The sequence below is a fragment of the Grammomys surdaster genome, unplaced genomic scaffold, assembly GCF_004785775.1.
Source record: "Grammomys surdaster isolate TR1022 unplaced genomic scaffold, NIH_TR_1.0 173, whole genome shotgun sequence".
In the NCBI taxonomy this organism is placed as follows: Eukaryota; Metazoa; Chordata; class Mammalia; order Rodentia; family Muridae; genus Grammomys; species Grammomys surdaster.
The window spans coordinates 1,248,643-1,263,565 of record NW_021604621.1 but is presented as its reverse complement, the minus strand read 5'-3'; the positions used below and the strand labels follow the sequence as shown (position 1 = coordinate 1,263,565).

Below are 14,923 nucleotides of genomic sequence, written 5' to 3'. Positions count from 1 at the left end.
GCGGAACCTTACAAGGGGACAGAAAATAGTTCAGGGTTTGGGCAGAAGATGGCAGCATTTACTGCTGTATTTCAAATGCCCTGGGTTCTTGAATGAAGTGAATGAAGGGGATGGAGCCGGGGGGTTGTAAGGGAGTAGGAATGAATAGAAATTTATTTGAGTTTTATACAAAAACTGAATATTGTCAACGGGTCTTAATGTCTCCAAGACTCAAAAAAATGCTCAATGTTCCTCATTAAACATATTCTAAGTTCTGAGACAGTCTAAAAAGCCGCCTTACTTGGTCACCTTGCATGTCCCCGCAGTTCAGTCAGCAGGGGCATTAATCCAGGGCACCAGGCTGGCCCCTATATGTGCCCTTTCACTATACCTCCGCCTGGGGTTTATTCTCCCAGATCCCTCCGCGGCATTACGGGACAGACGCATCACTCCCCTTCTCACTCTGCGTGCGTGCAGGCGGCTGAAGAAGTCTCTCGAAGGATCGACGGAGACAGATCACCTGAAGTAGCAGGTAGGGGGCTTTCAGACTCGGAGGAACGGGTTTCTGGGGTAGGGGGGAGAGGCCTGTAAAGATGAGCGAGGAGAAAGTGGGGTGTTGTCGTGAGGTAGGGGGAGAGAATAAGATCAAGGAAATAAGAGGGGAGGGGTCGAGGAATGGAGCCGAGGGACGGTTAGAAATGGAGGGGCGCGGGGAAACCCGGCAAGGGGACAAGGTAGGGGGAAAGTAAGGAGCAAAGCGACCAAACGTGTAAGGAAACTTAGAAAAGGACGCCAAATGACAGAAATAGCGGGAAACGAGAGGCAAGGGAACAGGGACAGGCCCGAGGAAGCACGGACAGCGGGACCTCAGGGAGATGGCGTCGAATGAGATGGCGGGGATGAGGCTGGGGAGTAAGACGGGGTGACAAGTGAGGAGGAGCGGCTGGGGCCGCTGGGGACATGGTTCTGGGACTTTGGAGTTGGGGTATTTCTCAGGTGTTCGTGTTTTCTGGCACTTTCTGGGGGGTGGCGCCGCCGCCGTTACCGCCACTGCCACCACCGAGGCCGCGGCTCTTAGGTCTCTTGACACTTCCCAAGAAATAAGCCGGGCTGCGTGGCGGGCGGCGGGCGGGCGGCGGTTTAAAGGGCTGCTCGGACGGCCGCCCGCTGACTCGGTGGCTCCCGGCAGGCCGTAAGCGCGCCGCTCAGGGGACATCGCCCCCCCCCCCCCAGCCTAAGGCGGCAGTGGCCGCGGCGACCTTTGGCCCACTCGGGAGAGCTCGAGACCCCGTGCGGTGAGGGGGCGGGGGCGGGGACGCTGCGTGTGTCTCGGGCGCGGTGGGGGGCGGGGAGACGGCGAGATAACTGACAAGACAGGAGCCCGAGAGGAGACGGAAAGCCACTAGCGCCCGGGGGACAGACCAGAGGACAGTGGCCGGCGCCGCGCTCCTGGACGTCAGGCCGCCGAGGAGGTGAGCGCCACCGCCAGCCAGCGCTGAGGCGCGCGCCGCGACAAACCGCCGAGGCGGGCTCCCCGGGAGCCGCGGGCGTCCGAGCGAGCGCTCGGCGGGCGGGCCGTGTGGGTGCTGAGGGAGGAGAAGTCCGCGCGCGCCAGGGGGCCCCCTCAAGCCAAAGGCAGGGAGGCGGCGACGGTGGCAGAGGCGGCGGCAGCTGGCGCGTCCTCCGCCTGCCCCTCGGGGCTCATTTACATGCTGTCACGGCCCGGTGCGGACTCCTGGGCTCGTGGCTAGCTCACGCGCTCGCCCCCGGGGCTGCCGCTGCCGCCGCCGCCGCTCCGATCAGCGGAGCCCGCGAGCCGGAGAAGCGGGGCTGCCTGCCGAGGGCGCGCTGCCTGCGGCTCTCCCTTTGCCGCCAGCCCGGCCGGCTGGCCGCCCTTCCTGCCGCCTTTTGCAGGTCCGCCCGGAGCCACGCGCGCACTTGGAAAACTTGGGAGTACGCTGAGGGTGGGGGTGGGGGGGACGCACGTGGAACCTCCGGTGTGGGCGGGAGGTGCGGGGGAGGGGGCGTCCCTGGCTGCAGGAGCCGGGAGGAGGGGTTGGGGGGGGAGGAGGAAGTGAGCCCGCAGGAGCGGCTGGGAGCTGTTTGTCCAGCTGTTTCTATTCGCACCCCGAGCGCTACAACCAGAAGGGGGCCCGAACCGGCCCGAGGCGGCTGGCTTCTTCTTCTTTTTTTTTTTTTTAAAGGCGCTAATTTCCAACTGTCCCCGCAGCTTGTTCTTCCGGGCACCCTGGAGTCCACAAAGGCCAGCTCCGCGGGTGCGCACCTGCCGGCCGCCCCGGACCTCCCGGATCAGGCAGCCTCCGAGCCAGAGAAGATGGCCCAGCCTAAGATCGACTGCCGCTCACCTGTCGGCCTCGACTGCTGCAACTGCTGCCTGGACCTGGCCAACCGTTGCAGTCTCCAGAAAGGGAGAAGCGGAGAGAACAACCCAGGCAGCCCCACCGTGAGCAACTTTCGGCAGCTGCAGGAGAAGCTGGTCTTCGAGAACCTCAACACTGACAAGCTTAACAACATAATGCGGCAGGATTCGCTGGAGCCCGTGCTGCGCGACCCCTGCTACCTGATCAATGAGGGGATCTGCAACCGCAACATCGACCAGACCATGCTGTCCATTCTACTCTTCTTCCACAGGTGGGTGGCTGGCCAGAACGGCTGCGAAAGTGGCCCTACTGGATCTTCTCCTCTGACGGGGGTGGGGACACACCAGCAAGTTCCCAAAGACCATCGGGTTGGGGTGGGGTCGAGCCCCCTAGGCTGTCATGAAGACAGGACCTCTTGGCTAGTTAGAGCTCCGCAGAGCTCCCAGCATTCTAACAGCTGTAAGTGTGTTTTGAATGGAGCCTGGAGAGGCTCACAAACCGTTGGGCCCAGAAGATGGGATAACTCCATATGGGTTGGAAGTAACTGTGGGTGCACCCTACACTTTCTGTACTCCTTCAAACACTTCTGCCATGGGATTCTCTTGCAATTTGAGTTCCACCCAACTCAGTGGGTCTGAAACTGGAAGGACTTTTAAATTACTGCTTGGCACTGACAATTAGGACAAGTCGTTAACAAATGGGGCTTCTGATGGGGGAAGATCAAGGGAGGGGGGATAGGAAAAACCAGAAACCTGTGAGAATTTTTGAGAGTTGGGGTGGGGAGGACATGACCCACTCTGTAGATTATACCCTTCCATTCTGAATGCAAATGCAGAGCAACCCCAGAAAAAAATAGTTTAGGATGGTTACTTTGAGCACTTCAAGACCTCTCTATGGCGGGAGTGGATGAATCCACCTCCATGTAGACTCCATGTGTTGGAGTATGTTTCAGACTTTCTGAACCCAGAAGGCAAGAATGGGAAAAGGGAGGGAAGATGGGAAAAGGGAGGGGATAAAGTGAGACTGCTATCCCCAACAATCAGATACTCTGCTATTAGTGACTTATGTTCTCAGAGACCATGTGTGTTTGTGTGTGTGTGTGTGTGCATGTGTGTGTGTGTATTCACACACACATGCAGGCACTTGCATACATGCATGTGCCTGCATGTGCATGTGTGCACACTGGGGGTGGATTTTTTTTCTTGCTTAATGACACAGGTTATGTAAGAGTGACATCCCTGCTGTGAGAGACCTGGGTGGTAGTGCAAGTTATGCTTCTATCTTTTTGTATGAGCCTGAGCAAGTTATATGACCTCAGTGCTCTGTACAGTGCTTTCTATCTCTCAGATTCTAGGTTGTGGCCAGGAAATGTGCGCAAAGTTATGAGAAATGCTGAGCACTCATTTATTATGTGTGCGCGCGCGGCAGCGAACTCAAATAGTACATTGTAAAGGCTATCAAGAAATGCGGGAGGCACTCTTCTTAACTGTCAAGAAAGTCTCCCAAGTCAAATCCACTGTCTTCTCATGCCAGCCCCATTGATTCCTGGTGGGGACAAGCAAGGCTTAATGTTACAGCAAGTTGTATTTCTGAGGCATAGTCAATTATTGAAGCATTTTCACACTTAGTTCACATTAGGCATCAAATTGTTTCATGGTCTAAGATAAAGCCAAGCTATAGACAGGTTTCAAGAAAATCTTCCTTTCTGGTAAAATATTACTACAAGTGTATTCAACCCGCAGACACTGAAATCCTATAGAGCACAGTCCTTAACTGGTGTGTAATGATCTGCTTGCTGGCACAGCTCAGTTGGAGAGTGGCATAGGTGAGAGAGAAGGGAGAAATCTGGAGAGAATCTTTGCATTTGCTTCAACTGGGAAAGCAGGGGCACCTCTGGGACTTTGGTGAAGTAAGAGGGTGATTTCTGTTTCTAGGCCTTAGGAGGGTCTGACCTAGGTGACTGAAGTAGGAGGCTGAGTTTTGCAAAAGAGTTCACATTGTGTCATACCTTTGGAGTGTCCTGATTGTTGCTTGAAAGATCTCCTTTTGTCATCTACCTCAGTTTGGGTTCTTTTTTTAAAAAAATTATTTATTTAATTTTTATGGTGAGGACATTGTAGCTCTCCTCAAACACACCAGCAGAGGGCATCAGATGCCATTACAGATGGTTTTGAGCCACCATGTGGTTGCTGGGAATTGAACTCAGGACCTCTAGAAGAGCAGTCAGTGCTCTTAACCCCTGAGCCATCTCTCCAGCCCAGGGTACTTGGTTCTTGACAAAGCCACTGAATAGGAATATTAAAAGCTCTGTATGAGGAAAAAGAACAAACTAGGGACATATGCACCTGACAATGACTACTGTGATCAGAACAACTCAGTTAGTTTGCTATGCTGCTATCTCAGAACAAGCTAGAAGGCTACCAGGCTTCATTGAAGCTCAGAAGGGAGTGACATGATAAATACAGCAGGACACACCACTCTCTTTCCTTAATTGGTATTGGAGATACAGAATTCAGTCTAGGCTTTGCACATGTTCTCTGCAAACTAGAAGGCTGGCTATGGGGCTTCCCCAATGTCTAAGCTGAACAGCCTGCTATATGAATATTTTCTTTGTTACTTTGCTTGATTCCATTGGTTTCTGCCTGTATAATCCTGCCATAATTTTTACTCCTGTTCCAACTCACAGTAAGACATTTCAGATTCCTGATTGAATGTGTTTCCCATTTTAAGTTTTCAAGGCCACATCTACCGAAGAAGCCAATCTTCCAGCCCCTTGTCTTGTAGCCTATTCTGCTATTTCAAGGCCTCCAACATTCTTGGGCAGAAGATGTGTCATATTCTTGATTTATATCTGTACATCTGTTTTGATCTGTCCCTATCTCCCCAGTTAGGCCTTGACTTTCTTGGAACAAAGCATGTAAGCAATCTGAGGGTAGGTCTGTGTTTTACTTGGTTTCTTCTTGACCTCTACTTATGCAGCCAGTACTTACTAAAGGTGCTTTTTTCTGATGATTACGGATAACTACTTAATAGTTGGTGGACTCTGAGGTAAAGATTTCACAACTTTTAAAAAAGATTTTGTGTCAGACAGTGGTGGCGCACGCCTTTAATCCTAGCACTTGGGAGGCAGAGGCAGACGAATTTCTGATTTCGAGGCCAGCCTGGTCTACAGAGTGAGTTCCAGGACAGCCTGGGCTATAAGAGAAACTCAGTCTCGAAAAACCGGGATGTGCACACACATACTCGCACAATTGTGCAGAGATACTCATGGAAGCCAGAAGAGAATAGCAGAAACCCTGGAGTTTCAGGTGGTTGTGAGCCTGCTGATGTGCTAGGAATCAAACTCCGATCCTCTGCAAGAGCATCAAGCACTCTCACCTACTGAACCATCTCTCCAACCCCACGTCTTTAATCATGTGCTAAAAAATCTTTACTAGTGTTTAAATGTGGATTTTCTTTTTCAATTTTAATCACATGTGGTAACTAATAGTATGGTAGAAGTTCAGGTGAAGTGTTTGTACATATAGAAATCAGTGAGAGTGAGTATGCAGCCTTTTGCTGTGTAAATGGTACCTCTAAACTATTTGGGAAAAGAAATGTGTTTTTAACACCATCCCTTCAAACTTGTATAATGTAACTAATAACCATAAAGAATTAATAGCTAACAGTTCTTGTTCATTTATAGTGTATACCAAGAATAGCATCTGTATAGTCTCATTTGGTATTTATAGCAACCCACCAAAACTGGTATTACACCAATTTTCATTTTGTTTTGTTTTGTTTTTTTGAGCCAGGGTTTCTCTGTGTAACAGCTCTAGCCATCCTGAAACTCACTTTGTAGACCAGGCTGGCTTCAAATTAAAAAAGTTACACCTGCCTCTGTCTCTTGGGTGCTGGGATTAAAACCACCAGGCCCTGCTTGGTTTTCATTTTTAAAAGAAAGAAATTGGTCTTGGAAATGTTAAGTAACTTGCCCTATGTCTCACAATAAAGAGCAATATCAAAACTCCAACTGAGATAATAGATTCTGGGATCTATTGAATGTCTGTGATGAAAGAATTTCAAAAACAAAAACTAAATAAACAAACAGATAAATAAAAAAACAAAGCTAACACTAAAGAGGTGCTTAGAACACTATATGGGCCGGTTGGTGGTGCATACATTTAATTCCAGCACTCAGGAGGCAGAGGCAGGCAGCTCTCTTGAGTCCCAGGCCAGGCAGGTCTAGAGTTCCAGGACAGCAACACTACACAGAAAAACCCTGTCTGGAAAAACATATACATACATACACGCATGCATGGATATGAATGAAGCAAAGAAAACTGTGATTCCAGAACCTTTCTTTGCAAATAGTCAAAATGTCCAATTATTCCAGTTTTGCATGGGACATGACTCTGATGATCAAACTGGGACAGTCTCGGGGAAACTGGGATGGTTGGTCATACTGTTATTAGACTTGACTTCATTTATTCATCTATGCTTCTGAATACTAGAATGTTTAGGAGGAAGGTAGAGTACACTGGACAGTTAGCTGAATTTTTCAGTTTAAATGCAGTGCTTAAAAATATGAATTCCTTAAATTAAAAGTTTGGGTGAGTTTATTTACTTGACTTTTAAGGTCTAGAAAACTGACATGGTAACTGGCATTATTCTGTTTTTATGATTGCTGTTTTTATAACCTCAGTTTTATTTCTAAGATTTTTTTATCTTGAGATAGAGTCTCACAGTACAGCCCAAGAACTAGCCCAAGTATAGCTTGGAACTCAAACTGACCTTGGCTGGCCTGAAACTCTGTATAGTCCAGGTTTGTCTTTAACTCAGGGCAATCCTGACTCTGCCCCTCAAGTGCTGGGATTACAGTTATGAGCCACCACACCTAACTAAATCAACCTTTGGGCCCAGAACATATCTGCTCAGTGTCATCCCAAATACTCTTGAGTCTTAGTTTCTCTTTAGCTCCAAAGTTTTTCTAGGATTCTACCTGTAAGATGACCTGCCTCCAACAGGTTCTCACACACAATTTCAGAAAATAATATGGAATATTTCTGATAGCTTGACTTATGCTAATTTATTTAATATTCTCTGTTGAGCTGTTACACACTAGCATGGAGGAGGAGTTAGATTTAAAGATCATGGTTTTGTTTTGTTTTTCAAGAAAAATTTCATACTAGTTAAGATTCAACCTTGTCCTTGTACCATCTGAAACTCTTCTCTCATAACATCAGTGGTATGTAGACCACACCGTGAGAAACACTGAACTAGAGATTGCAACCCTTTGTCAATTAATTTACCATTTGATTTCAAGGACAGAATTCTTTGTCATAGAGAGGTTTTAAGTTTCTGTGTGGTTAAGCCTGTCATTCTTTGCCTTTGTGATTTTTGTTTTTAGTATCATACTTCGAAAGTCCTTCCTTAACCCAAAGTAAATTAAAATAACTGTTTCCCAAGTGTCTAGTAGTCTGACAAAGAATAGGCACTCTTGGCTTAAGGGACAGCCTCCATTAAAGATACAAATGCATTTGAAAACTTAACATTCAGGGTTTGGATACCTCATGAGAACCCTACCATACAAAAAATTTGTCACTTTGCCAAGGCACAGATGTGAATTGCTTGTGCTGGCAGGCTAGTATATTGAGGCCAGTCCGTATGCTGATGAGTAAGCTTAGTGCCCTGAGTAGCTCTGTGAGATCTATATGGTGTGTGTGTGTGTGTGTGCGCGCGCACGCGTGCGCGCGCATGTATTTATGTGTATAGTGGTTCGATATTTGTTAAAATTTACCATTTTCACCATTGTTCTCACTAAGTGGTAATGTCCCATTTTCTCTTCTCTCCAACTCCTGATAACCTGGTACTTTCTATTCTATAGATTTGTCTATTCTGGCTATTTCATATAAGTGGAAACAGTGCTGTATTCATGAAAGACCAGGTTAGGTGGGGTGCTACAGTGTGGAGCACTGAGCAACAAAAGATCACAAGCAGTCCGCCTGGATGGGTCAGCTCTTAAAGAGGTTCAGAATGGGGCATTGATTTCATTTTCTTGTCAGTATAGTTCAGAGAGGACCTATGTGGGCCCATATCTTAGAAAATAACTCTTTCCAGGGTGACCTTATTTTCCCTCCCTGCCTGAAGAGGTAGTTAACACTCTTGCTTATATTTTTACTTCCAGATAAACTGGCAAGCTCTCAAGTCCAGGTAGTGTTGGCTTATTTCCAGACTCACTCCTGAAGGCCAAGATATCTAAATAAATGGAGATGGATGTGTTTGGTCAAGGTTTCCAGGGTCTCTGGGCCACCTGAATGATAGAACACAGCAAAATACTAGCCTCCAACTGTTAATTGCTTCAGAGGGATGAGGTTGTCTATGTTTGTATGTGGTGGTAGCAACTGGACTGTGTTTGCTCATTGTGAATCTGCTCCTACCTGAACTTTCTCCTCTTATGTAAGGCATCCCTCAAGATAACTGCAAAGCTGTAATCTGCCATGGCTGGCTGAGTTTACATAACAAATTGGTTGGTGTCATGCAATAGTCTTTTGAGCCCTTGAGAAACCAGTGTGCTGAAAGAGGCCAAAGCTTGGGCTCATTTGGAGGGGCACGTTGTGTGCTCGGTGTACTCAAGGGAAAGCATTCCATGACCACAAGGGTCAGAAAGATGAGGTTTCCTTTTTAGATGAAGAGAGTAATGATGACTCAGGACATGTTGTACTGTCCCAATGCCTGCAATAATGGGGCAAGGGTTAGGGCTTCATTTTCTGCCAGATCTTTGGAATTTCTCCATGGAATCACATAGGTTAGTAGGAGCCCCATGTAGAACTGAAGACTGGGTCCCAACTTTAGCAACCTCCATCCAGTGAGGGGTCAGACTGGGAAAAATGGCTTCTGGAAGTTACTGCCTTCCATGCTGAAATCCAGCTTAACTCGGGAGTTGGAATAGGGATAAAGTAGGAGAAGAAAGCAAGCTTTCCCAAATGTTATGCTAGGAAGGAGACAATTTTATCAGCAGGCAAGGTAAGTTTACTTGTACCTTCTGGCTAGGAATCATCTCCAAAGTAGCTATTGAACTTTTAGAAATGCTGTAAGAGGTGTAAGGTCCCAACCAACACAAAAGACTAAATGAGAAGTTTCCCAGTGTGTAAACTGGAGTCCAAGAGAAAACAAGGGCTTGGAAGCGGATTTGGTCAGTAATGACCAAAGCGTGTTATTCCCTCCCTTTCTTGGGAGTAACATTTCTTAGATAGATCAAGCCTGAAATCAGTCCCCTGCTTATTAAAATATCATAGCGACCTTCCTAAAAGGAAGAATTTACTTACAAAATAGCCTTGAGTATTCAATACACTTTTTTTGGTCTTCTCTTTAAAAGGGATGGAGAGCAGCTGTTTATAACGTAGGAGTCTGGTGGAGATTCCCACTTTTCTAAGCTGTGTAGGCTTCAACTATCCCCAAGGAAAGGAGAGTGAGAAGTGAGGAGGGAATGTGGATCCAGTGGATACATTGTAGCTTACCCCTTAACACCTCTCCTACACTGCTGTTTAACATCACTTTCCAAACTGGCCTGGGCCTATGCCAGCCTCAGGGCCCTGACTCATATCTCATGCAGTGCCTTATGTAACAGTGCCAGGTTACTGAGACATCAAGCTTCTGCTTGCTCAGTGGTGGGCTTCTCCCAGAGCCAGGCATTCAGAAGCTGGCTTCAGGTTTAAATGGAGCTCATACTTTCCAAGGAAAAGCTTGCTATTCCCTATGTGAGGCAAACATTTGGCTCAGAGGTAAACGCCAGACTTCAAGGTGTGAGTCGTGTTAGTCCCACACTTAGAAGCAAATATAAACATACAGGCAAGCTGGAATGGATTTGGGTTGACTGAAGTTATTTTGGAGGGATACTGCTACTTTTTCTGAATAGTGTACTACCAAAGGAATGATGTGAAGGGGCTTCAGAACAGGTCTCAGAAAAGCCTTTTCTATCTTACTGTCGGGTCAAGAACTTTTCTGGGTACCCTAGTCTGATAGACATATAGGGAGAAAGGTGTACCCCTAAACTAGAGGAACCATTTATAGAAAAGCCCTTTGTATGCCAGTTTCCTGTTCATTCCTCATAAAATCTCAAAGTTCCCAGGTTTTCCTGAATTCACAGTGATTTTTAGGTTTGTTGGTTTGTTTGGGTTGTTTTTGTTTTGTCTTGTTTTATTTGGAGGTTTTCTGTTTGCCTATTTAGAAATTTACGTTAACAGCTTGGCACAGCTCTGCCTTAGTAAAGTTAGGTTTGCTAGAGTCTGACATTCTTCTTTTAAAAATAAGTCTATATACCCCACCAATGTAATACTCTGTTGGCTCAAAGTGTGTGACTAAGTCAGTAACTCCTCCTCTTTTCCTCCCTTGTATTTGCCCCAGCCTGTTTCACTATGATGCCACCAGGTAAGTGGCTCAGTCTGAGGTTAGCTGAGGAGACTGTGCTATAGTCCAAGTAAAAGGGAGAGAAGCAGGGAAACAAGTTGGTTTTTTTTTTAAGTAGCTTGAAAATCAGTAGCAGGCTATGTCCAGAGATAGTACTCATGAGTTCTTGGACAAGCCTAAGACCATTATCTCAGAGCTTAAGAGAGCTAGGCACTCCAAGTTCTGAAGACACATCACAGCCAGAATCAAGGAAAACTGTGAACCCTTACCATAATTTTAAACTTGTCACTTCTCCCTCTTTCCTCAACTTTTTTGGTTCTTAGTTGTAAGGGGAAAGGGAAAGGAATGAAAAAGGAAGGGGAGAGCATAAGAACTGCTCAGTTTTAAGACCATGTAATCTGCCTTCTTGGGTGCACAGAGAAATGAATAATGGCAGTATCTCATTCAGCCTTGTACAGAGTGACCGAACACTTATATTAATCAATCCATCGTTTATTGACCAACATTCTGCTACTTACTGTGATCTGAGTATGGATTTATTGAATTCCTAACTTCTCTGCAAGGCACGGTAAAAGACACAGGGAGGTCAGAGGCCAAGACCAGGGTCTGAGGAGTTGAAGTTGTGGCTATAGGGGGTAAAGAAACTGCCACCAAGGAAGTGTTACAGGTTGCAAGCCTCTAAAAGCTGAGTGGAAGCTATGTTCCATGAGAGAAAGGTCTTAAGCTTAGTAGAGCTTGGGTTGTGCCAAAGCAAACTAGGAAGGGAGAGTCTCTTCATGGCGGCAGCTTCCAGCAGAGTCTTAACGAATGGGTTGGCTTTGGCAGGTGTTTAGTGGCTGCCTGGCTGGATGTAAGACTTTCTGGTTGGGAGAGAAGAGGAGAAACTTGCCAGCCCCACAGGGATCCTGGTAGGAAGGGGCTGGCCTGGGTGGGAAAACTTTTTAGTCTTCCTAGGCTGGAACCCAGAGTTAGCAAGCTTCAGGAACAAGAGAGAAAGGCTTACTTTGGCATTCTCCCTCACTGTTCTTTTTTGCCTCAAAACAAGCTTGACCCTGATATCCTCTACTCAGGAACTTGGGGTATCCCTGCATAGAGAATTGGGAGCAGGATGATACTTCTGTCTTATAATCACTGGAACCAAAAAAGTTGAGTTTAGTCATACAGTAGAGGGTAAGTCCCAGAAAGAGAACCTGAGTGTGGCTTCATATCTGGATCTCAGCTACCATTTTTACAAGGACCATTTAGAAGCAGGATGCTACCATGAGTGTGTGCATTCCTGTGTGCATGTGTGTGTAAAATTTTCCCACGTCTTTCTGGGAGAAAGAGGCCCAGTAGTGTGTCATTTTAGACTTGTTTACACCTCAGCAAACACTTTTCAGATGCTCTCTAAATCAAGACCATTGAATGGGATTAAGAAAGGTGGGAAACCTCAAGTTGCCAGGAAGGGAGAGGGAACTAAACTAGCAAAAGGACCAGCCTCAGGTCAACTGAGAAAGTGAGGTGGTTTTCAAGGTCAGCATTCCATCTTTATTTTCTAGTACTCTTTACCCCAGTAGTGTCCTGAACACCTGTGCCCACAATCCTTTCTTAGAAGTGGTCTGAAGAATTCACATTTAAATTCATGAAATGATTCAGTCAACAAGAAATGCTCATTTCATATCTTTCATACTCTAGGCTCACTGAGCCTAGACACTGAGGATGCAGTGGGAAATACATAAGAGCCATTCATGATCTTATCTGAGTTAGGCAGAAACCAGATGGTGATGGTAATGAATATGTAAGTTTCAAACTACTAAGAAGGAAGAGTATAACAAAGACTTCCTAAGGAAGTCGTAACTGTGTTAAAGAAATGAATCTCTAGTATTGAAATTCTCATTTTCAGACACAGGCCAAAGGAAGACATGTGTAGACAAAATACTTTCTAGGAACCCTTCAAGTCATACCATGCAAATAGTTTTCACATCCCTAGAAGTATATCTAGGCCACAAGTGGTTAGCAGGTCCAAAACAGGAGGAATAACAACGTTCTGACAAGTAGAAGAGATAAGTTTGAAGCCCATGAGGTAACTAGTATTTAATGTCACCCTTTGCTAAAAATAGTCCATGACAGTATGGAAATGTGTAAAGGCTAGCCCTGGGGACCAGTGATAAAGTGGGTATAGCCTGTGGGGACTAAAATTTGCCTTTGTAAATTATTTACTAAACAGCAACAACAGCAAAACAACCCACAAAAAAAACCGAACAAACAACTGAAGGGAGGTCTTTTTTTTTCCCTTCTTTGAGAGCAGAGCCTTCTTCTGAACTATTATTCTTACTGTTCAGGTTTCACTCCATTCTAGGGTCCCAGGTAATGTCAGATACTTGTCTAGGCTGAAAGAAATAATAACCTGGATGTAGAAGAGAAGTGAGGACTACAGTACTGAAGAGACCACAGAAATTGATCAAAGGGTCCCAGATAGTTTTCCTTTGAGAAAAGTGACCTGATCACAGTGGAAAGGCAGGTGACAGCTAAAAGGTCAGTGGGATCTAAGGGAAATCTGACTGTGAAGAGTCAGGATTGGGATATAGTACTTGCAGAGCCAACAAGAGGTAAACCTGGGATAGGAGGCACCTGTTTGGCAAAGCTAAGGAACTAAGATAATTGGTATAAAAGGACTTTAAGGGCAGGATAGTGGAGGATAATCAAGAGAGAGAAGTTTGTTTTCAAATATAAGAAAAGTCCAGCTCAGATATGTTGACTAGCTGTTTCCTAGACACACTAGAGACAGAATAAGAGGAAACAGGCCTATAATATAACATGAGCAAATGAGATTAGATAAAAAAGAGAATTTCCTGACTATATGCATCTAGAGAAGCTAGACAAAATGACCAAAAAGTATTATTTATAACTTTAAAGTATGGATAGGGTTGGTTTAATAAAGGCCATGTCATAAGGGGACAGACAGGGGTAGCAAAGAGGTTAGGAACAAGAACTTAAAATAAAAAGGAAAGTACATGATACAGAATGACAGTGTAGCAATTTCATAGTAAAAAGGAGAATGTTTGGCTGAACTGATAGTTTTGCCATTAAAAGCTTGTACTGCTCTTGCAGAAAGAATCTGATTCAGTTCTCAACACCCATGTTGAGCAGCTTGCAATGACCTGTATCTCCAGTTTCAGGGATCCATAGGCCCTTGCACTTTCACACAAATGCATAATTAAAAATAGTAAAAATAAATCTTTGTAAAAACAATTATATTTCCACTAGAGGCAAGTCATTACAGCTAACCTATGTTCTTGTGTGATTGAGTGGTATATGGGAATGAACTAAGGAACTGTTAAGGCCCCTCCCAGCATCTTCCAACCTTATCTCCTAGCTAAAATAATATCAATGGGTCACTCATATCCCCTAAAATTAATGATTTGGGAGCTCATTATATTCTGGAGACAATAGAATAAGATTGCCTATATATACCATGTGCTTGTGGGCAGCAGACAGAACAAACCATGCCAGATTTCTTGCCACAGGAAACTTAAAATTCAGTAGTAGAGATAGATAGATATCAAATAATAACACAAATGAAGATTTTGTTGTGCTTGATCACAGAAAAGGGGCAGGAAGCTGCACAGCATAAGAGGTCTTCACCTGGGACTAGAGAATCTCCCTTCTTAAGACCTTAGTAGTTGCCAGTGACACACTGTGAATGTGTCTTGCCCAAAATCAGTAGCAAGAAAATTAAAAAGAAAATCTAATCCCCATTAATGCCCTCAAAGGTAGATTTTGAATCTACTCCAGCTCACTGAAGCCTTGTAAAATAACAGCAACTCTCCCCATGAAAATGTTCTTACTGACAAGATCACAGTCTTGATTTAGCAGAGTGATGTCACAATGGCCTATCAACCAAAAATCTGTGTTTTGAAGACTTTGAAGAGTTTGAAGAGTTACCTATCAGATGAGGATGATGAAGGTCAATGAAATGAATAAAATACTAACATGATGAAAGTTATGCTTAAAGGCTAGTCATGGTGGGACATGGTGGGACATCCCAGCTCTTGGGAGTTGGAGGCCTGAAGATCAGAAGTTTAAGATCATGCTCATTTAGTTATCTAATATATCCGGGACCAGTTGGATGACATGAGACACTGGAGGGAGGGAGGGAGGGAGGGAGGGAGGGAGGGAGGGAGGGGAGCGAGCGC

The 14,923-nt window shown here is 45.5% G+C and overlaps 1 protein-coding gene across 2 annotated transcripts in view; it reads left to right on the top strand.

Annotated features, from left to right (window-relative positions):
- The first annotated feature begins 425 nt into the window (after positions 1 to 425).
- Tsc22d3 (TSC22 domain family member 3) overlaps positions 426 to 14,923 on the top strand; it is a 61,253-nt gene continuing 46,755 nt past the window's right edge. Inside the window, exons 1-2 of one of the 2 annotated variants that reach the window (XM_028767459.1) lie at positions 426 to 511; positions 2,210 to 2,631. In XM_028767459.1, coding sequence (XP_028623292.1) covers positions 2,315 to 2,631 — 317 coding nt within the window. In that variant the 5' untranslated portion in view covers positions 426 to 511; positions 2,210 to 2,314. Of the gene's footprint in view, positions 512 to 1,869; positions 1,894 to 2,209; positions 2,632 to 14,923 lie in introns of those variants that run through there. The other variant, XM_028767462.1, reaches the window with a different exon arrangement.